Here is a 16,664-nt window from a genome sequence, read left to right as displayed (position 1 = left end):
AGTGAGGCTTCCAAAATCCTAAAAACATTTTTAGTAAGCTCCATAAATTGTGGTTCTAATTAAGGATTAAATTTGGAGACTAAACACCTCTTTATTTGAGGGCAGAGAGGCTTAAATCTTTTTGTATTAATGCTGAGCTATATCATCTGATATTTTTGCTATGACCAACCTATAAAACCTGTCAGCTTCACTCAGTTTACACAGGGCTTTAATTATGTTTAACTAGAATCTGAATGATCTAATTACTTAACATCTTACAGCACAAACTACTGAGGACATCTGGTTGAGCAACTGGCAAAGGAGTTGGGGAAATAAAACCACTCTTGTGTACCCTGCTCAGGACCCCTGCAAACAGCTCTCCCTCCAGACAGCTTCTTTCTTCCATCTCACCTGAAAACAGCTCTGTGAGAACAAATCATCCACCAGCTCAAAGAAAATAGTCAGGTGAAGAAAAACTCTTAGTGCCATGAGCAGGATTATGGGACTTAGTAGTAGTTTTTTATTTTGCTTTGTTCATCATCGGGTGAAAATCCAGATCATGCTCTTGGCCTCTCTGGGCTCCTTCTCCCGCCCTTCTCCAGGAACTGAGACACGGGGGATCACCCTGAGCACAAAACCACTAAAACTGGTGTCAGCTCACCTACATCATGAAGCTCTCACACCTGCAAGCCTTGAAGATTTTGAAGTGTTTAACCTCTAAGGGAGCAGATCTTAGTAAAACCAGGGAAAACTCCACTGGGGGACTATGAAGTCACACAGAGAGCCCTGGGGTTAAACTGGGAATAAGCAGCAATATGAGCTGAGGATCCTTTTGGCCACGAACGCTTAAATGGTTTCCACAATGTCAGCCTTGGTCAGAGTCTTTCCCCTGGCCTGGCTCCCTGCCAGGGTGATATCACACTTCATACCTGAGGACTGTTCAAAGAAAAGGGTGCCCAAAACACAGGAAGCTGCTGTCATGACCCATATTGAGCAGACAAGCTCCCACTTTAATCTCTTTGCCTTGAAACCGCAGCGCGCTCACCCAACGCATTAACCTGACGTGGTCAAAGAAGAAATAAAACCTGAAAGTTCTGGTTAAAAACCCAGCTAAATCTGCTGTTTTCTGTCTTTACTTTTCCTTAATGAACAGATGGAAACCAGCAATAACCATCTGGGTAAAGCAGCAATAGCTGTAAAGCACAATAATTCCACAAAAATACACTAACAAGGTCACTTAAGTGTTTCTCTAATTGTCTCTTGCCCGTGACCTTTTTCAAAGATCTCAGATGAAAAAAACAAAACCAAAACAACTTATGAAAGATCCTTTGGCATCTCTGACAGAGTCACAATTTGATTCTGTATCCTGGGGAAATTCCACTTGGGGAACAACATTCTGCCTTCCCAGATTTCCCCCAGACCTCCCAGGAAGAACATCCAGCTTTCCATGCTCCACGACAAAATTGATTATCCCTGAACGAGCAGTAAAACTAAACCATTCCTGTATGTGCAATGCAGCAAATGTTTTGGAATCCTTCAAGATCAAAGCCACTCTATTAATAAACTTATATTTTTATATTCCTTGCAGCTGAAAAATCCAATTAAAATACTACAGTGACCTTTTAGCAGAGAATGACTGTCACAGTGAGGACAGGATCAGAAGACACCCGAAGCAGAGTTCCAGCAAAAATGGGATAGACAGGAAAAGAGACTCTTGCAGTTGTTTTACTTCAGTCACTGGGGTGGTAAAGGGTGGCCTAATTCAATAGGAAGATCTGAGAGGCTTTTATTAGGTCTCCCAAGTAGTGTAACTGACAGTTAAACAAACAAAGTGTCAGGCCTTAAGTCAGCATTTAGAAAGTAAATTTATAATGAAGAGCTGACAATCAAGACACTGTACAAAGGGGCTGCTGCCAACCAACAACTTAAAAAAAAAATAAAAAGGCAGCTAGATATGGAATGAATATTTCTTACCATTGAAATTAACTTCACAACTGGTTGGTAAAATGATTACAGCAAATAAATAGGGCACAAAACACTATGAAGTGTGACTGCAGTTTGCCATGACATCCCTGGAAGCAGGGCAGGAGCACTGGATCCCAGCCCAGCAGCAGTGGCTGTGCTCTCCCACCCCAGGAATTCCCACTCCCATCCACCTCATGCACAAAACCAAAATGCACCAAAAAATGAAAACTAACACACAGAGCCATCATCTGCTGGCATCAGGAGCTTTCACACTGGCAGGAGAAAGCCTCTAAGCCCGATTGCTGCCATCACCTTTCACCAGGCAGCATCCTGGCAGCTATCAGAGCGCAAACCAGGAGCTGGAGACACAACAACCTTTGGCACACAGGAGCAGCCAGGCACAGAGAGCCCCTTCCCAGCCCGGCAGCCTGTGCTGCAGGGCCAAGCACAGAGTGCTGCAGCCCCAGGGTAACTCTGCAGCCCTTGCAGTGAAGTTAATTGTTAAGAAGATGGCACGTACGACAGCTCTGGGGCACAGTGACCACTTTCTAAGATCCTGAAATCAATCTGAACTATTAAATTCTTCTTCTAATCCCAGTTAAAGTAGGTTTTCACAGTTCCAATTTTAGACTTCAAGTTCTATTTACAGGACAGAAAATCCCAGATAGTGACACTAATCAAGTTTTACTTAGCTTGGCATATTAAAGAACTAACTATTCTCAGGATATGCCAGAAGATCTCAGATGCTAACAGATTTTAATTTATCATTTAAACCAAGCTGATCACAGCACAGTGTGTGTGATGTTTTAATAATTTGTGCTGTATTTAACACATCACTCCAAAAAAAAATCCCACACATTTCTGGTCTCACTGGCTGATGGCCTGGAGCACAGCAAAGGCCTCACAGAGAGAAAAAATGTGGATCACAAATTGTACAGAAGAACTCAGCTGTTACAATAAAACTTTCCAGCCCTGGGACTGACCAAAACTCTGCCTGCTCTTAAAAGAAAACATGAAACCACCTCATGAACATGGAAACAGCAAACCATTGGACATAAAACTGAGAGCATGGCTTGGTAAAACAGTTTAATTTTATTCAAATCCTGATCTAAACTAGAGAATTAATCCTGAGTCCTGCAGGGGTGAAGGATTGCACCCAGAGTCTGGCAGGACCAGGAAAGTACAAAAATAAAATTCTCACAAAGTACAGAATAAATTCTTATAGAACAATTCTTCCCTCCTTACTGTCTGCTTCATCTTGGGAAGGAGAGCACAGCACCCTCTGAGCTCACCCCTACAGGGCCACAAATATCCACTCACTTTTGGGAGGAATGAAAAAGAGATATTCTGAGTTTCAAGTGGTAATTAGGAGTATAAAGTACATTTACCTAAGAAAACAGACAGATGTGTAGTGAACAGAGGCAGAGAGATGAGCAGAGGACACAATAAGAGCAAGCTGCCCTTTTCCAGCATCCCAAGAATTTCGAAAGCAACTCTCCATGCCAAAGAAAATGTGCAGAAACCTATAAGCAAAAGAAAAGTTGAGCTCCTGAAAGAGGCAGGGCAGAGCTGGAAGAAGGGAAGGGAGGAGAAACCAGTGCACTCAACTGTATTTTTTAAATCCATGAAACACTTGCACTCACCTAAAAGAAACTGAGGTTACAATTGTGTAAACAGCTCAGCACAAGTCTCTCCACAGAAAATCAATTGCAAGACTACTGGCTCCTTGTTTTTAAATGTTTAATATTATCCCACCCCCACAATTAATATCAGAACAGCAGCTATGCTCATACCAGACATACCAAGCCAAAACTGAGTTTTATCAATATTAACACAGATCTGCAGTAAAATACAGATATGTAGTTCACTGACAAAATTAACATTTTCGTGTTTCAGATCCTAGACAAAGGATACATTTTATTTATGGATGAAAATGAAACAAACATCTTTAAGTGACAACATGATACAAATTTACTTTGACATGAACATGCAATAAAACGTGTAAACACCCAATAAAAATAAAATGAAAAATAATTACAGACAAGACACAAGTATAAATTTTATTGAGCTACTGTGACAACATTTGTGTGTCACATCAACGAAATAACAAGAAACTGAATGGAATTGATTAGAAACATGAGATAAAGGCAGAGATGAGAGGCTGCTGGACTGGCATGGAGAGATTCATCTTTGCTCTCAACTTAACCCTGGGCTGGGCAGAAAGGGCAGCTCCTTCAGCCAAGCTCAGCCAGAAACTCTGACTACACACGAGCTAAAACCTCAGCACATGCAGCAATGTTGTGCTAAACAGGGATAAAGTTTATCCACCTTTGCCAAGCTCAGGGGCCAGGAGCACAGCCCCAGCATGGAGCAGGACACGAGCAGGAGATGGATATTCCTGATGGCACAAGCAGCACAGATAAAGTAAAGATAAAGCAAAAATCAACGTCACTGACAGCCCAGGCAGGCTGCTGGTACACTACAGATCCTGGGTAATTTGGATAAAAGGGAAAAGTTGAAAGAAATGGTTTCAAGCTAGCCCATGCTATGTGTTTGGTGAGTTATGAATTTCAGCCTTCAAGTACAGGTGCAGCACATGACATGAAAACTGCTCTGCACATCTCCTCTCTCTCCTCTCTTTGGCCATCCAGGGGGCTCAAAGGCTCCCAGTTACTGCCCTTAAAACTTACTGTCCTTCAAACCACCTTACTGCCCTTAAAACCAGCAGAGTGTGGCTTGGGATGGAGGATCCTCCCTGCCCCTGGCCCATCCTGCTGGAACAGGGAGCTGTTTCAAACCTTGGGCTGAAGCTTGAAATGATGCAACCACAAACTGCTGAATTTTTAATTCAACGTTCATATAGCTGGCTTCCTATAATGTAAATTTTAAACAGCCTTCAATATACAGAGAAATCTGAAGGGAAACTTGATAAATTGTACATTACACCAAACAACAGGGAGGTATGTTTTAAAGTAAGAGTGTGTCTATGTATGAGTAACTCTAGATTATAACTTCATAACCAAGGGCATGAAACAATTTTTCCAGTGATTTAGTACCAATCATTCTCAATATTCTTTTAGGACAACCAACACTTTTTTCACATTCATTTCTGTAGAAACTGTTTTCAGCAACAGCCTGAAAAGCACCTACAAATCAGCACATTTAAAATATTGAGAACAAAGGTGCAGAAAACGTAACCACTGAGTCTTGTTTATCCACAAAGCAGAATTAAGTAGCAGCAAAACCCAACAGTAAATGCTAACTCCCAATCAAAGAGGGGCTGGGAGCACTATCAGTGTTTCCCAGAAGGAGAAGCAAACCAGTGCAGGCAAGGGAGGTGCTCAGGGCATGGGGCAGCTCCTGGGACTGCAGCTCCCAGCCCATCTGAGAGCCACTGCCCCCTCCTGACTGTGCTCTCACTGAATCTGAAGCAGTTCGAGGCTCTGGGTGTCAGCACACTGCCCACAGTGATGCTCACACACAGACATTTTTGATACACACCAGCTTCAGCTCAGCCTTGCTAAGAGAAATCTTCAGCAACACCGTGAAACCACAAACACCTACCAGAGATACTGAGAGCAGAAGGAGCAAGATTTAACCCATCAAACTTCCACTGCATCTCATCATCTGCAACACTCCCTTTTGGCTTTGCAGTTTTGTTTCTACAGGAATAAACCAGGGCATTTCCACTCAAAACATACAAGCTTTTGCCATCTAAGATATACTTAGTCTGAGTCTCCATTTAAAAAAAAATTTAAAAAGGTAAAAGCGATGAAATTCCCTGGGTTTTTTGCCCCCTCCTTTATTTTACAGTAAGAACAATGAGAATGCTTCTCCTATTCATAATACCTGAGAATATCATGCAGGTGGATAGAAAGCTGCCAGGAAACACAAACCCTTGATTGTCACAGGGCAACACTCAAACCTGCCAGTGCACTCTTCAGTCACACCATCACCTCAGCATCTCACGGACAGATTTTCCCAGGGTGTTCCCACAAGGACAGCCTGGAGCAAACCCCAGGTGATCTAAGGTGAGCAAGGGCAGGTGAGGTGGGTTTGGTGGTAGCATTACAGACAGGCATTTGTTGGGAGACCCACCACAGTGCCCAGTGCACTGCCCAATATTTATATAAAGGCTAAAATAATCTCTCTTCTCCCAACTGTACTGCAAGGAGTTTCATTTCCAAGTCCTAGGTTTATGCTCACTCCTTACCTCCTTCCTTTCTTCACCACTTCCCTCTACCCCTCCACTCCTTTAAGCAGTGTCACTTCCCCACACCACTTGTTTTAATTTTTACTTCCCTCTAACATTGCTGCCCTTAGCTAATCACACGTGAGCCACAGACAGAAACCAACATTTCTCAGCAAGGACAGACCTCTGCAATGTGTCAGAAGTGCTCCTGCACACACCCTCCCCAAGCCCATTAAAGCAATCCCATGGTGACGTGACAGAGCAGCAGTGCTGGACCATCCCACCTCCACAGCTCGAGGGATGGGATAAAATATTCCCAGGAATCAGACCATGGCTTGGTCTCACCTGAATTTCCATGTGCAGTGCACACCTGGGCTCACCTATACAAAACCACTGGATTCACCTATACAAAATCCCTGGATTCAGCAAGAGGAATGGTCAGGTTCCCATGGGATTTGTGCAGCCATTTAGCCATATTTTATCCTATCATTCACAGAAAGCTTGTGCTGGCACTCCAGATGCTGCAGTCTCCAGGCTTGCTCATTCACTAAGGTACATTTCCACACAAAAGAGCAGAACCACAGGATCTGCTCAGCTCTGATGTATGAACTCCCGTGAAAAGCCTCCGAGACAGCCATGGCCTACATCCGTACGTGCCTCAAAGTGCTCACAACCAGAGACACAAAGATACGGGGGAATTCAAAGCATCTACACACAGCAGCTTAAAATACTTCTGTGCATCTGCTTTTGAGCCTTTCAGAGATGAGTAATCTTCACCTCTGTCTTCCCAGAGCAGATCACTGGGGTGCATGAGGAGGAGGAGGATGAGCAGCACCCCAGCTGCCCTCCCTGCTCCCCAGCACAGCTCCAGCCCCCACAGAAACTTCCTTATTGCCCCAACTGCCAACAAAGAAATCACATTATTGCAAGGCAAGGGGGCAAGTGAATTGCCAGGGAGGCAAAAAGTTGTTAGAATTAGTGAGACAGGCTCCAGCTGCAAACCCCTGCCTGCTGTAACACACACAGGAGCTGTCGGGCACCTCCCGGCTTTAACACCTTTGTAACAAAAATTATCTTTATTCAGGGTAAATGTTTAACTCTGCAAAGTCACAGGAGGTGCAAATAACAGTGAGAACTGCAGTGTCTTGCTAGAGACAGAACAGGAGCACAACCAGAGTACAGTGGTGGATTTGCTGCAAATTCCTCACTGCCTAGTGCTTTCCTGGAAATCCAAATTACTGTTGGACAGCAGTGGAGACCTTTGTTACATCCAACAACCGACACCCAACTGTGTTTAATCTTTTATAAAAACTTAACATCCAACAATCTGTCTGCATTCCACATTCTGCACAATCCAACCAGTGCAATAGCCTGTATTTTCTTCGTTATAACTGCCAATAAAGGCAGAAATCACTGATTTGCCTTGTCAAACCAGAGACAACAAAAACAAGCTGAGAACATATGTCACAGAATGAGTAGGATTAATCTTATGTTCACTAATTTAAGGGCACTATTTCTGACTGTGAGGTCCAAGTTTCTCTCGTCTTTCCTGGTACATTCAACATCATGTGTGAGCACTCCAGAACAAGTCTCTTTTTCCAACACTCCTTGTCTTCTGCAAATAATTTCATTTCAGCTTTCCCCCTCTCATCCTCAAGTCTTTCTCCTCACTCCCCCATTCCAACAGAGAGAAACACTGTCACTATATTCCCAATACAGAAAACATTTTATTTTCAAGGCCTTCCCAAAAAGGATATGGGAAAGAACCAAGCACAGGTGCAGGAAAAACCTGGATACACAAGATGGGAACTTATCACCCTGCTTACCTAGAAAGGCTTACAAGTGTACACTGCCTGACTGGTGCCTTAAAAAATACCAATAATCCACATATGTGTCTGTTCTCTGCCCAATAAATAAACTGCCTTTATTCTCAGCCCCAGTGTGATCAAACTGAAACTCTGGATTATGCATTTTTCTACATCCACTTTTTGCATTACAAATCAGCTTGCAAATAAAGAATAACTGTTCACTGGAATTTCAGACCGCATGTAATTTCTTCTCTAGAAAATGTTTCACCCATTACTTATTTTGCATTGTTACATACAGCCAACCAGTGTGATTTTTCTTCAGAAAACTGCCAAGCATTACCATATCCCAAACCCTCCCTACTGCACTTTTCAATACATCATCCAGTTAACCACAAACTTGGCACTGGAGCAGAGTGACCGAAGCAGGCAGTGACTCTGCCACATTTCTGATGGGCATTATTTCATTGCAGGAATAGAACAAGGCATAGAAAAGCTCTCAGAGATTTATTCCCAAGGAACAGAACTCAAGGAATCCTCTGAAAGACCAGTTCTCGTGCCAGAAGCACATCAAGGGCCTTTCTTCTGGTATGTCACGTGCGGTGGGTGTCCAGGGACACCACCCTGAGCACCACAAGCTGCCAAAGCTTTCCTGCTGGGATTGCTCTGGGAGCATCTTGGCAGCAGTGCCCTGGCTGTGCCATCCCTCCCTTCCTGCAGGAACTCCCAGCTGCTTTCACCTCTCGGATCAGCTAAAGGGAGCAGAAATGCAGCTACAGCAGCTGGAGGCTTTTCTCCACATGCACATTCAGCCACCACTATAAACAAAGAACCACCAACTACTTTTGGGACAGTAACAATTCTACAACGACCTGCACAAATTAAAGACTCAGACCTGATCACTAATTCCACTTCTGATGAAGCAACAAACTCCTTCACACATCAGTTTGTGCTCTGGTACCATCAGACCCAACTAAACAATGCCAACAACTCCACCTGTTTCTAATTCACTAACAGAGGTACTTCAGTATTTAAAAGCTATTCATTACAACTTAGTTTTTCCAGATTTTGTTGCACATTTTATAAGATCAATGGTTTACCCTAAGCAATTAGTCACAGCCTGCACAGAACTAATATTCTATCCTTATTTAATCATATATGATGCAATACCAGGATGAGATTTTAAAAAACAAACACATTAGCAAGATTTGCCTTTAGATTTTCACTCCTCAGCTTGATGGTAACAAGTTCTGCCATTCTGCTCAAAAGCAATAAGAAACTGTAGTTTTTACCAGAATGTGAGCCTGTCCTAAAAAGCTACAATGACATTTTGAGAACTTGTGTTTATTGTCAAAATAACTACAGATAGTTTAAGTTTTCAAAGGTCATTAACTTCTTCCATTTGTCCTCAGAGCTGTGGCTCAAGCAAGACTTACTCCTGCTGGTCAGGGAGACCAGCTGCCTCCTCTGATACTGATATATACACCCATATTCAGAAATATTCAGCAAGCTGTCAGGGAGAGCTGCATGCTGTGCCCACGGGAACACAACGCTCCCTTTCCTGTTCCCCAGCAAAAGGTTGTTTTTAGAGTGAAGGTGATGGGGACACCAAAAACTACAAACAAACCAGGACCACGGAACAGCAGGTTACCTTCACGCTGCTGATCTGATTCCAGTCACACAGCTGCTCCCAGACAGGACGTGCAGCTCTAACTGGAGGGCAGCAGCATTCCTCCAGTGATTTCATGATTTCACTGTTTGAAGGGGCTGCTTTCTCTGAGCACTGCAACTCCCTCCCCATCAAACACGGGTCAGTTCACCACCACACAGCACACTGAGGCAGCAATGCCATGCCTATTCCAGTTTCTTTAGGAGTCATGCCAGCTTTGGGTTTTTTTACAGAAAAGGGTTAATGTTCAGCTGTGTGCCTCGCAGGTACAGTCTCCAGTGAAAAACCCCGTTTGATACCTGTAGGAAGCTGCCATTTTTGCATCTCATATTCCATTTGTGAACAGACCTTTTTGTTCTTTAATCCAAGTTCTGAATTATTTAATCCTGCCTCCAACACTTGAAACATCTTTCCTTATAAACAAGGGGTTATTTAGCGAAAGGAAATAAATAATTTAAAAAGTCAGACCCTAAAGTGTTCCTGGCTCTGTTTTTAATTAATATTGATACAATCTGGAGAAACCTGCTGCTTAATATTACAAGGCAGGTCGAAGCTCATCAACAGTTAAACATCTCCTCCTAACAGAAGGTGGAAGAGGAAGTTGGGAGCAGGCGGGTGCCAGCGCTCCGGGACTGCCCAGTCCCAGCTCCTCACAACTTTCTCATGCACACAGAGCTTCAAAGCCCTCACACCCCGAGCTGCAGTTCTGCAGGGCGCAGGTGGAATTGTGTTAAGCATAAATCCTCCAGGCTTTCATGCTGGAACAGAGCGTACGCGGAAGTATTTTTATTTTCTACAATTCCACGCTCGAAATGCGTCAGTGCAAGCGAAGGACGAGGACGGAGGGAGGCATGGACACTTCTGTGGGACTGAACTTCATCCCTGGGAATGATAGTTTTTATAGCACATTGCTTCATCTGCAAGTGGGAGTAAATATTACACTACTTCTTGGTGCAGATGGGTGGGTAAAAAAATAAATAAATAAAAAGCTAATTTGAAACAAATTAACTATTCTGCATAGGGAGGAAGGCATTCTCTCCCTTGCCCCGGTCACTCCAGGGCTCTCTGCAGACAGAGTGCATGCAGAGTTAACAAACTCTGTGCTGCTCACAGCCTGCCAACAGGTGAACAGCCTCAATCCGCAGCACGGGTAAATAATCACCAGTCCTCAAAAGCAGGTAATGAATATTGTTCAAACAACTCTAAGCTGGCGTTACCAGAATGCTTCAAAGGAGAAGCTACAAGCTGTTCAAGTCAGACTGTCACATTTAGTCTGCAAAAACGAGATTAAGGTTTGTACAGTGATACTCCACAACAGGTTTTACAGTATGCACAGAAATTAAATTATGATAAAAGTGAGCTATTTTTTACTAAAAACAGAATAGAACAATCTATCAAAATGCCATTTGGCTGTGTTCATTACATTTTAGAATTTAATTTACATGATAGATACTTTAGCATAATATGCTTTAATCAATAAGCATTTCTGAAGGCTTTATTTTTATAGGCAATATTTAGACTTGTTCACCGTTAAATGTAACGCCACAGCAGCGATGTTCGGAGCGTTTATTTTCCTATGCTAAGCAAGTACAGCCACACGTACACAGAGGCAAAAGCAAAAGTCCACAATTAGAGATGTCAGACCTTGTTTAACTACATCTTAATTTAATCCATTTTATTTTATACAATTCTACATCTGGATCTCATTTTCTGTATTCCTGTAGGTATTCCGGGTCACTATTAAAAACCCTTTCAAGTTAGCAAAGTTCAGCCAAGTCTACCTTAATCCAAAACCTTTAAAAGAAACAATAAAACGCGAAAGGGGCTGGAAGACGACAGAGAAACCTGAAACAAAACGCTACTTTACCCCACCTCCTAATGCACCTGAAAGTCGGAAGGGACCGGCCTCCCAGCACAGATCCCACGCAGCACTTCCCCTTTCGGGGGCTGCTGGGGTGGGAGTTTTGAATATTATATATATAAATATCTATGATATCGCTCCCGCACGCCCGGCCGAGGGGAAGGGAGGGCGGCAGGACCCGGGTCCCGCTGCCGGCCCCCTGCGAGCATCCATCCCCTCACCTCCAGCGGGAATGCGGCTCTGCCCAGCATCAGCGCACCACCATCCCTCCGCCTGCCGCAGCCTCCGGCCGGCTCCACCGCCGCCTCCGCGGGGGCCAGGGTGGGCAGCCGCCGGCTTTCGAGCCAATTTATTTAAACGGGAGGCAGCGGCGGGTTCGGAGAGGCAGGGCAGCGCCTTCCTGCGCCAATCAACTGGGAGACACGCGTGTTGCAATCCCATTCACGGCGGGAGCAGCACCGATACAGCGTCTGACAACCCCCCCGGCCCGCCCCGGCCTTATCTGTAGCCCGGCAACTCAATTAAACCGTGGGGCCGCAATTCCCCCGGGGACGCTCCCCCGGGGCAGGGGGAGGGAGCCCGGTCTGCGAGGACTTTCCCTGGCAGGAAACGGCACTTCTGGGCTCTCCCGAGCCAGCACAGTAAAGCATCAATATTCCGCTCATCTGTCAGATCCTGGACAGCAGGAGAGGCTGGAGAGCCCGTGAATTATGTAACGTGCCCTCCCGCCGCCGCGGGGAGATGCGGCCGCGATGCCCCCCGCCGGCCGGGACGCCCCCGCGCCCCTCCCCGCGCCCGGCGCTGCCGCTGCCCTCCCGAGCCGCCCTCTCCGCGCACCGGGCGCTCGCCCCTTCCCACCCACCCCGCGGGACCCTCCGCCGCTCCCTCCCTCCCTCCCTCCTTGCCGGTGTCCCCGCGTCCCCTCCCCTGGCGGCCCGGCGCGGTGCCCGCGGCGGTCGCAGGGCGGCGGCCGGAGCCCCGCGCCCGGCGGAGCGGAGCGGAGCAGAGCGGAGCGAGGGCCGGCACCCCGCGGCGGCGGCGGGGAGCGCCCGCCCGCCCGGCCGGCACCACAGCGCCCCCAGCCCCCGCCGCTCCGCGCCTGCACCGCCAGCCCGCCCGGCGCCCCCACACAAAGTCCCAGCACTCGGTAAACTTTCCCCGGCTCCCGGCGGAGGAAAAGCGGCGGGGACGCGGCGGCGGGAAGGGGGCAGGCGGCGGGGAGGGAGAGGGAGGAGGCGCGCGGGGGATGAGCGGCGGCCGCCGGGAGTCCCGCCGCGCCCGCCGCCCCGCACGGCCCCGCCGCCGGGGGGGAGCGCGGAGCGGGGAAAGAGCAGCCCGGGACGGAGCGGGCGAAGCGGCGGCAGCCCCGGCAGCGGCGGCTCCGGCGCCATCTTGGGCTGATCGATGAATTGAACAAAGAGGATCAATTTCCGATGGGGCCGGTGATCGATGGCGGGGGGGGCGGAGGGAGCGGAGCGCCGCGGCCGGGCGGAGCGGGGGGTTCCCTTTAGGCGGCGCGGGCCGGCAGCGGGAGGAGGAGGGGGAGGCCGGGCCCGAGGGAAGGCGGAGAAGGGAGGGAGGGGGGGGGTCCGGCGGCGCGGCCCGGCCGGTGCGGCGAGCGGGGGAGCCTGACCTGCAGCTGCTGTAAATCAAAGCGCTTCCAATATTGAAACATCGATCCCACATTGGCCGCCATCTTGAGACATATTGAGACAGAGTGAGCGGCTGATAGAGAGAGAGGGGCTGGAGTTCAGGAGCCGGGAGGGAGGGGGAGGGAGGGAGGGAGGGAGAGAGGGAGGGAGCCGGCGGGAGGGGGGAGGAGGGGCGGGGGGGCAAGGGGGAGGGAGGCGGGCAGGGAGCGCCCAAATCCCGGCCTGGAGCCCGCCCGGAACACGGACTCAGCCCGCGCGCTCCCGTGGGGGGGGGGGTGCGGAGGGGGCGCCGCGGGCGCGCGCTCACGGCGACCCCGCACCCGCGGGGAGGGCGCGCGGGACACGCGGGGACAGCGCGCGGCCGTGCGGGGACAAGCGCGCGGAGCGCGGCCGCGCCGCGCGGGGGGATGCGGGGACAGCGGCGCGGGGCGGGGGAACGCGGGGACAGCGGCGCGGGGGGACGCGGCTCCGCGGGGATGCGGGCACGGCCGGGCAGCGCGGCGGGACGCGGGGATGCCGCGCGGGGCGGTGCGGGGACAGCCGCGCGGTGCGGGAGGGGTGCGGGTTCACGGCAGCGCATCGCCCGGCCAATGGTGCCCGGAGCGGCGGCGCGGGGGGAGCCCGCCCGGGGAGCCGCGGGGCTAAAATTAGCCAAGTGCGGAGAATTTAGGGGAAACAACAATGAAAAAGTGCATCGAGGGCAGCGGGTGTCCGGGGCGGTCCGGGAGCGCCTGGAACGGGATTTCTTCAGCGCGACAGGCGCTCCCTGCCAGGGCCGGTGCCGCCGGCCGCTGCCGAGGGGACGCGGATCGCACGGAGGCTGGAAAATCAGATCCCAGCCCCGCGCAGGATAGCCATAGAAACGGAGATTAAAAGGATGGAATAACTTATTTTGTTCTAAACAATAATGTTGCTATAAATACGAACATTTTCCTTGTTAGCTTCCTGAAAAGCACAGAACATTTTAGCAGGCTCATCTCTTAACAAAACAAACCAGCCTGCAAATACCTTGCACCCCTCGAAATCATTCCCTGTTTTTGTTGGGAAATGGGCAAACCCACGGTCTGTACCTGTCCCCTCTGGAATCAATAAACTGCACGGTATTTTTCCAAACACAGCTACTTTTGCTGATTTGCGCTTCATCTGTAAAAGGAAAATATCTCTTCCCCCCCAAGTGAGCGATTGTAGATTTTTTCTCAAATTGTATTTGATCACCGAGTGAATTTAGTGCTCGCTCAAGTCCGTGGGCTGACTGCTTGGAAATGGCTCTGCCTGTCTTTGGAGAAGTTACGGCAGAGACAGGCAGAGACAGCAGAGACAGCGGCGGAGCAATTGCCACAGATTATTTCCCAATCTGCTGCCGGCCTCCTTTGGAAGAGCACCATCATTTCAGCCTCCATTTCCACTTTTTGCTGAGGCTGCTGCTTACAAAGATACTAATTGCGATGGCGGGTTTTATGTTAATGGGTTCCACGTAATGATCAGCCCGGCGACTCCAGACCTTCAGATTGTTGGTTGGCTGTGCTGGGAATAAAACTAATGGCATTTGGTTATGAAAATGTCAGACCTCTACGTGGTGATCTAAACTGGGGGCCCAATGAGACCGAAATCCAAGAGCCTCCCCACGATGCCAGGGGCTGGACCCAGGGATGCCCTTGGAGAAGGAAATTCCTTCTCCCCCAGAAGTGCCATGCTTTGAGGGAGGGCAGCTCCTTGCTGGGATGATACTGGCGAGGATTGGGGTGCCAGGCTGGGGTACCCCCTGCTCTGGGGACAGGGTGTGGGGTGCTCGGAGCGACAGCCGGGGATGGAGCTGCGCGAGTCTCCAAATTCTGACTAACGCCGTAACCGGTTTGGTAGCTCTAAAATAGGATTTTAATCCTGGGAAGCATCATTTCACATTCCAGTGATCTAATCAAAATCCTTTCCTCTAATCTCTCCATGGTCCCCCCTTTCTAGATGAAAGAGGCTGGAGTTCCTGTCTTCACCCTTTCTCCGCTGCCTCCCTGTTCTACCAGTCTGTTCTGTGTCCAGGCAACTGCAAAAAGACATTTCAAAGGCTCCTGCCGTGCCATGTAGATGTTTTCTCTTGTTAGTTTGGACTGCAGGTGTGTAAGCCTCGAGGATGAAGTATCGTGGTGCTGTTTTAGGTTCGGGGCACACAGTCGTGGCACAATAAATCACATAGGAACGCTCCGCTTTGAACGCGCGCGCACAGAAAAGGGAAAAGAAAAAAGCATCTGACCTGAATCATTTTCTGGAAACACATCTGGTTAAAATCCAAAGTTTTAAATTGAGTAATATTTTAAAATACATTTGGTAGGTATTAAATTACAGTGTTATATCTGGTAATATTTATGATACTAATGTGTTAAGCGGAGGTTTATATCTGTCAAGAAATATGAATGATTGTCATATGGGCTAACAAATGAATCCTGATATAAATAACATTTTATGATATTTTTAACATTATTGTAGTTTTTTTTTTTTTACAGAAGTTACATTATTGCCAATTTGAAATAAAAGCTCTGTGGCTGCATACCAAAGCTTTTAGCTATGTAATTTTGAATAAGTATAAAGCTGTACGGCTGATTTGGGGAATTACTGAGAAACCTTAACTCTGCTGGAAGACAAATGCTGAGCACCTATAATTCCTATTGTCTTCCATGCAGGATCAAGTCCCTCGTTTGCCATTTTGTGTGGCAGCAAGCCCAAGGAAATCTTGCTTGACAGCTCTGTTTTCTCAAAGTGCTGCATTTCTTCGGGCTGGATTCTGCAAAGATCCTGCGGGCTACAGAGCTCCTTGGAGCAAGTGATAATGTGCTTTGTGTTCCTGCTGAAATGTACCTGTGCACAGTGGGAGAGGGAGCTTGGAAAACTGGGTGCAGCCTGGCAAGAAGATGGTTAGAATAAAGTTTTCTTGGATTTTTATGTTTTGAGGAATCATTCTCATCTGTTCATTTGAGGAAGGTTTTTCTAAAGTTGGATTTGATCTGTGTAAATGCTAACTTCTTTCAATGGGCACTGATAGAGCACTGAAAAAGGAAGCACAGTGGATTTGAAGTTTAAATTTCAAATGGTGGCAGCAACTAGTACTACTTGATCCAAAATAATTTTAAGTATGTTGTACAGATTTCTTTTGGGGAATTGGGTGAAAATCACATTAAATTTTTTTGCCTATTAATGTCCTAAGATCTCACTGATACAGCTCTTTAATGAACATATTTGCACTTTGGACCATCACAGAAAATTATTCTTGTGATTCTTAATGTCATCATCTGGAATACTGAGGAAAATGGATCTTTATTCCAAAGGTCCCAAACTGTTTGGAACAGTTCCCTAGCACAGCTGCTCCCCTGGGCATCAGTCTGCATTCATGAGGATATTTTGGACAATGAGTCCAGTATTGATCACTGGACTGGGCTTCTCTTTGCCTTAATGAACCTGGTTGATTTTCTTGGCCAGGACACTGAAAGATGAGGTGCTGCTTCTCCAGCACCTGTAACTTTCGGGTCTCTTCATATCCAAGGATTCTTGTGGT

General features: G+C 47.6%; 1 protein-coding gene and 1 long non-coding RNA gene across 7 annotated transcripts in view; one reads left to right on the top strand and one right to left on the bottom strand.

Moving 5' to 3' along the window:
* The window catches only part of CUX1 (cut like homeobox 1), a 271,868-nt gene extending 258,634 nt beyond the window's left edge, over positions 1-13,234 (bottom strand). For 5 of the 6 annotated variants that reach the window (XM_064729553.1, XM_064729544.1, XM_064729547.1 and 2 more), the window contains exon 1: positions 13,105-13,234. In XM_064729553.1, the coding sequence (XP_064585623.1) occupies positions 13,105-13,167 (63 nt within the window). In that variant the 5' untranslated portion in view covers positions 13,168-13,234. Of the gene's footprint in view, positions 1-11,692; positions 12,144-13,104 lie in introns of those variants that run through there. The other variant, XM_064729545.1, reaches the window with a different exon arrangement.
* A 415-nt stretch (positions 13,235-13,649) lies between these two features.
* On the top strand, positions 13,650-16,054 carry LOC135455975 (uncharacterized). Its single transcript, XR_010442439.1, has 2 exons — positions 13,650-15,231; positions 15,796-16,054. It is a non-coding gene; the product is annotated as an uncharacterized LOC135455975 (long non-coding RNA).
* Positions 16,055-16,664: the final 610 nt, after the last annotated feature.

The sequence above is a fragment of the Zonotrichia leucophrys genome, chromosome 19 (assembly GCF_028769735.1).
Source record: "Zonotrichia leucophrys gambelii isolate GWCS_2022_RI chromosome 19, RI_Zleu_2.0, whole genome shotgun sequence".
Classification (NCBI taxonomy): Eukaryota; Metazoa; Chordata; class Aves; order Passeriformes; family Passerellidae; genus Zonotrichia; species Zonotrichia leucophrys.
This window is presented reverse-complemented; position numbering and strand designations above follow the sequence as displayed.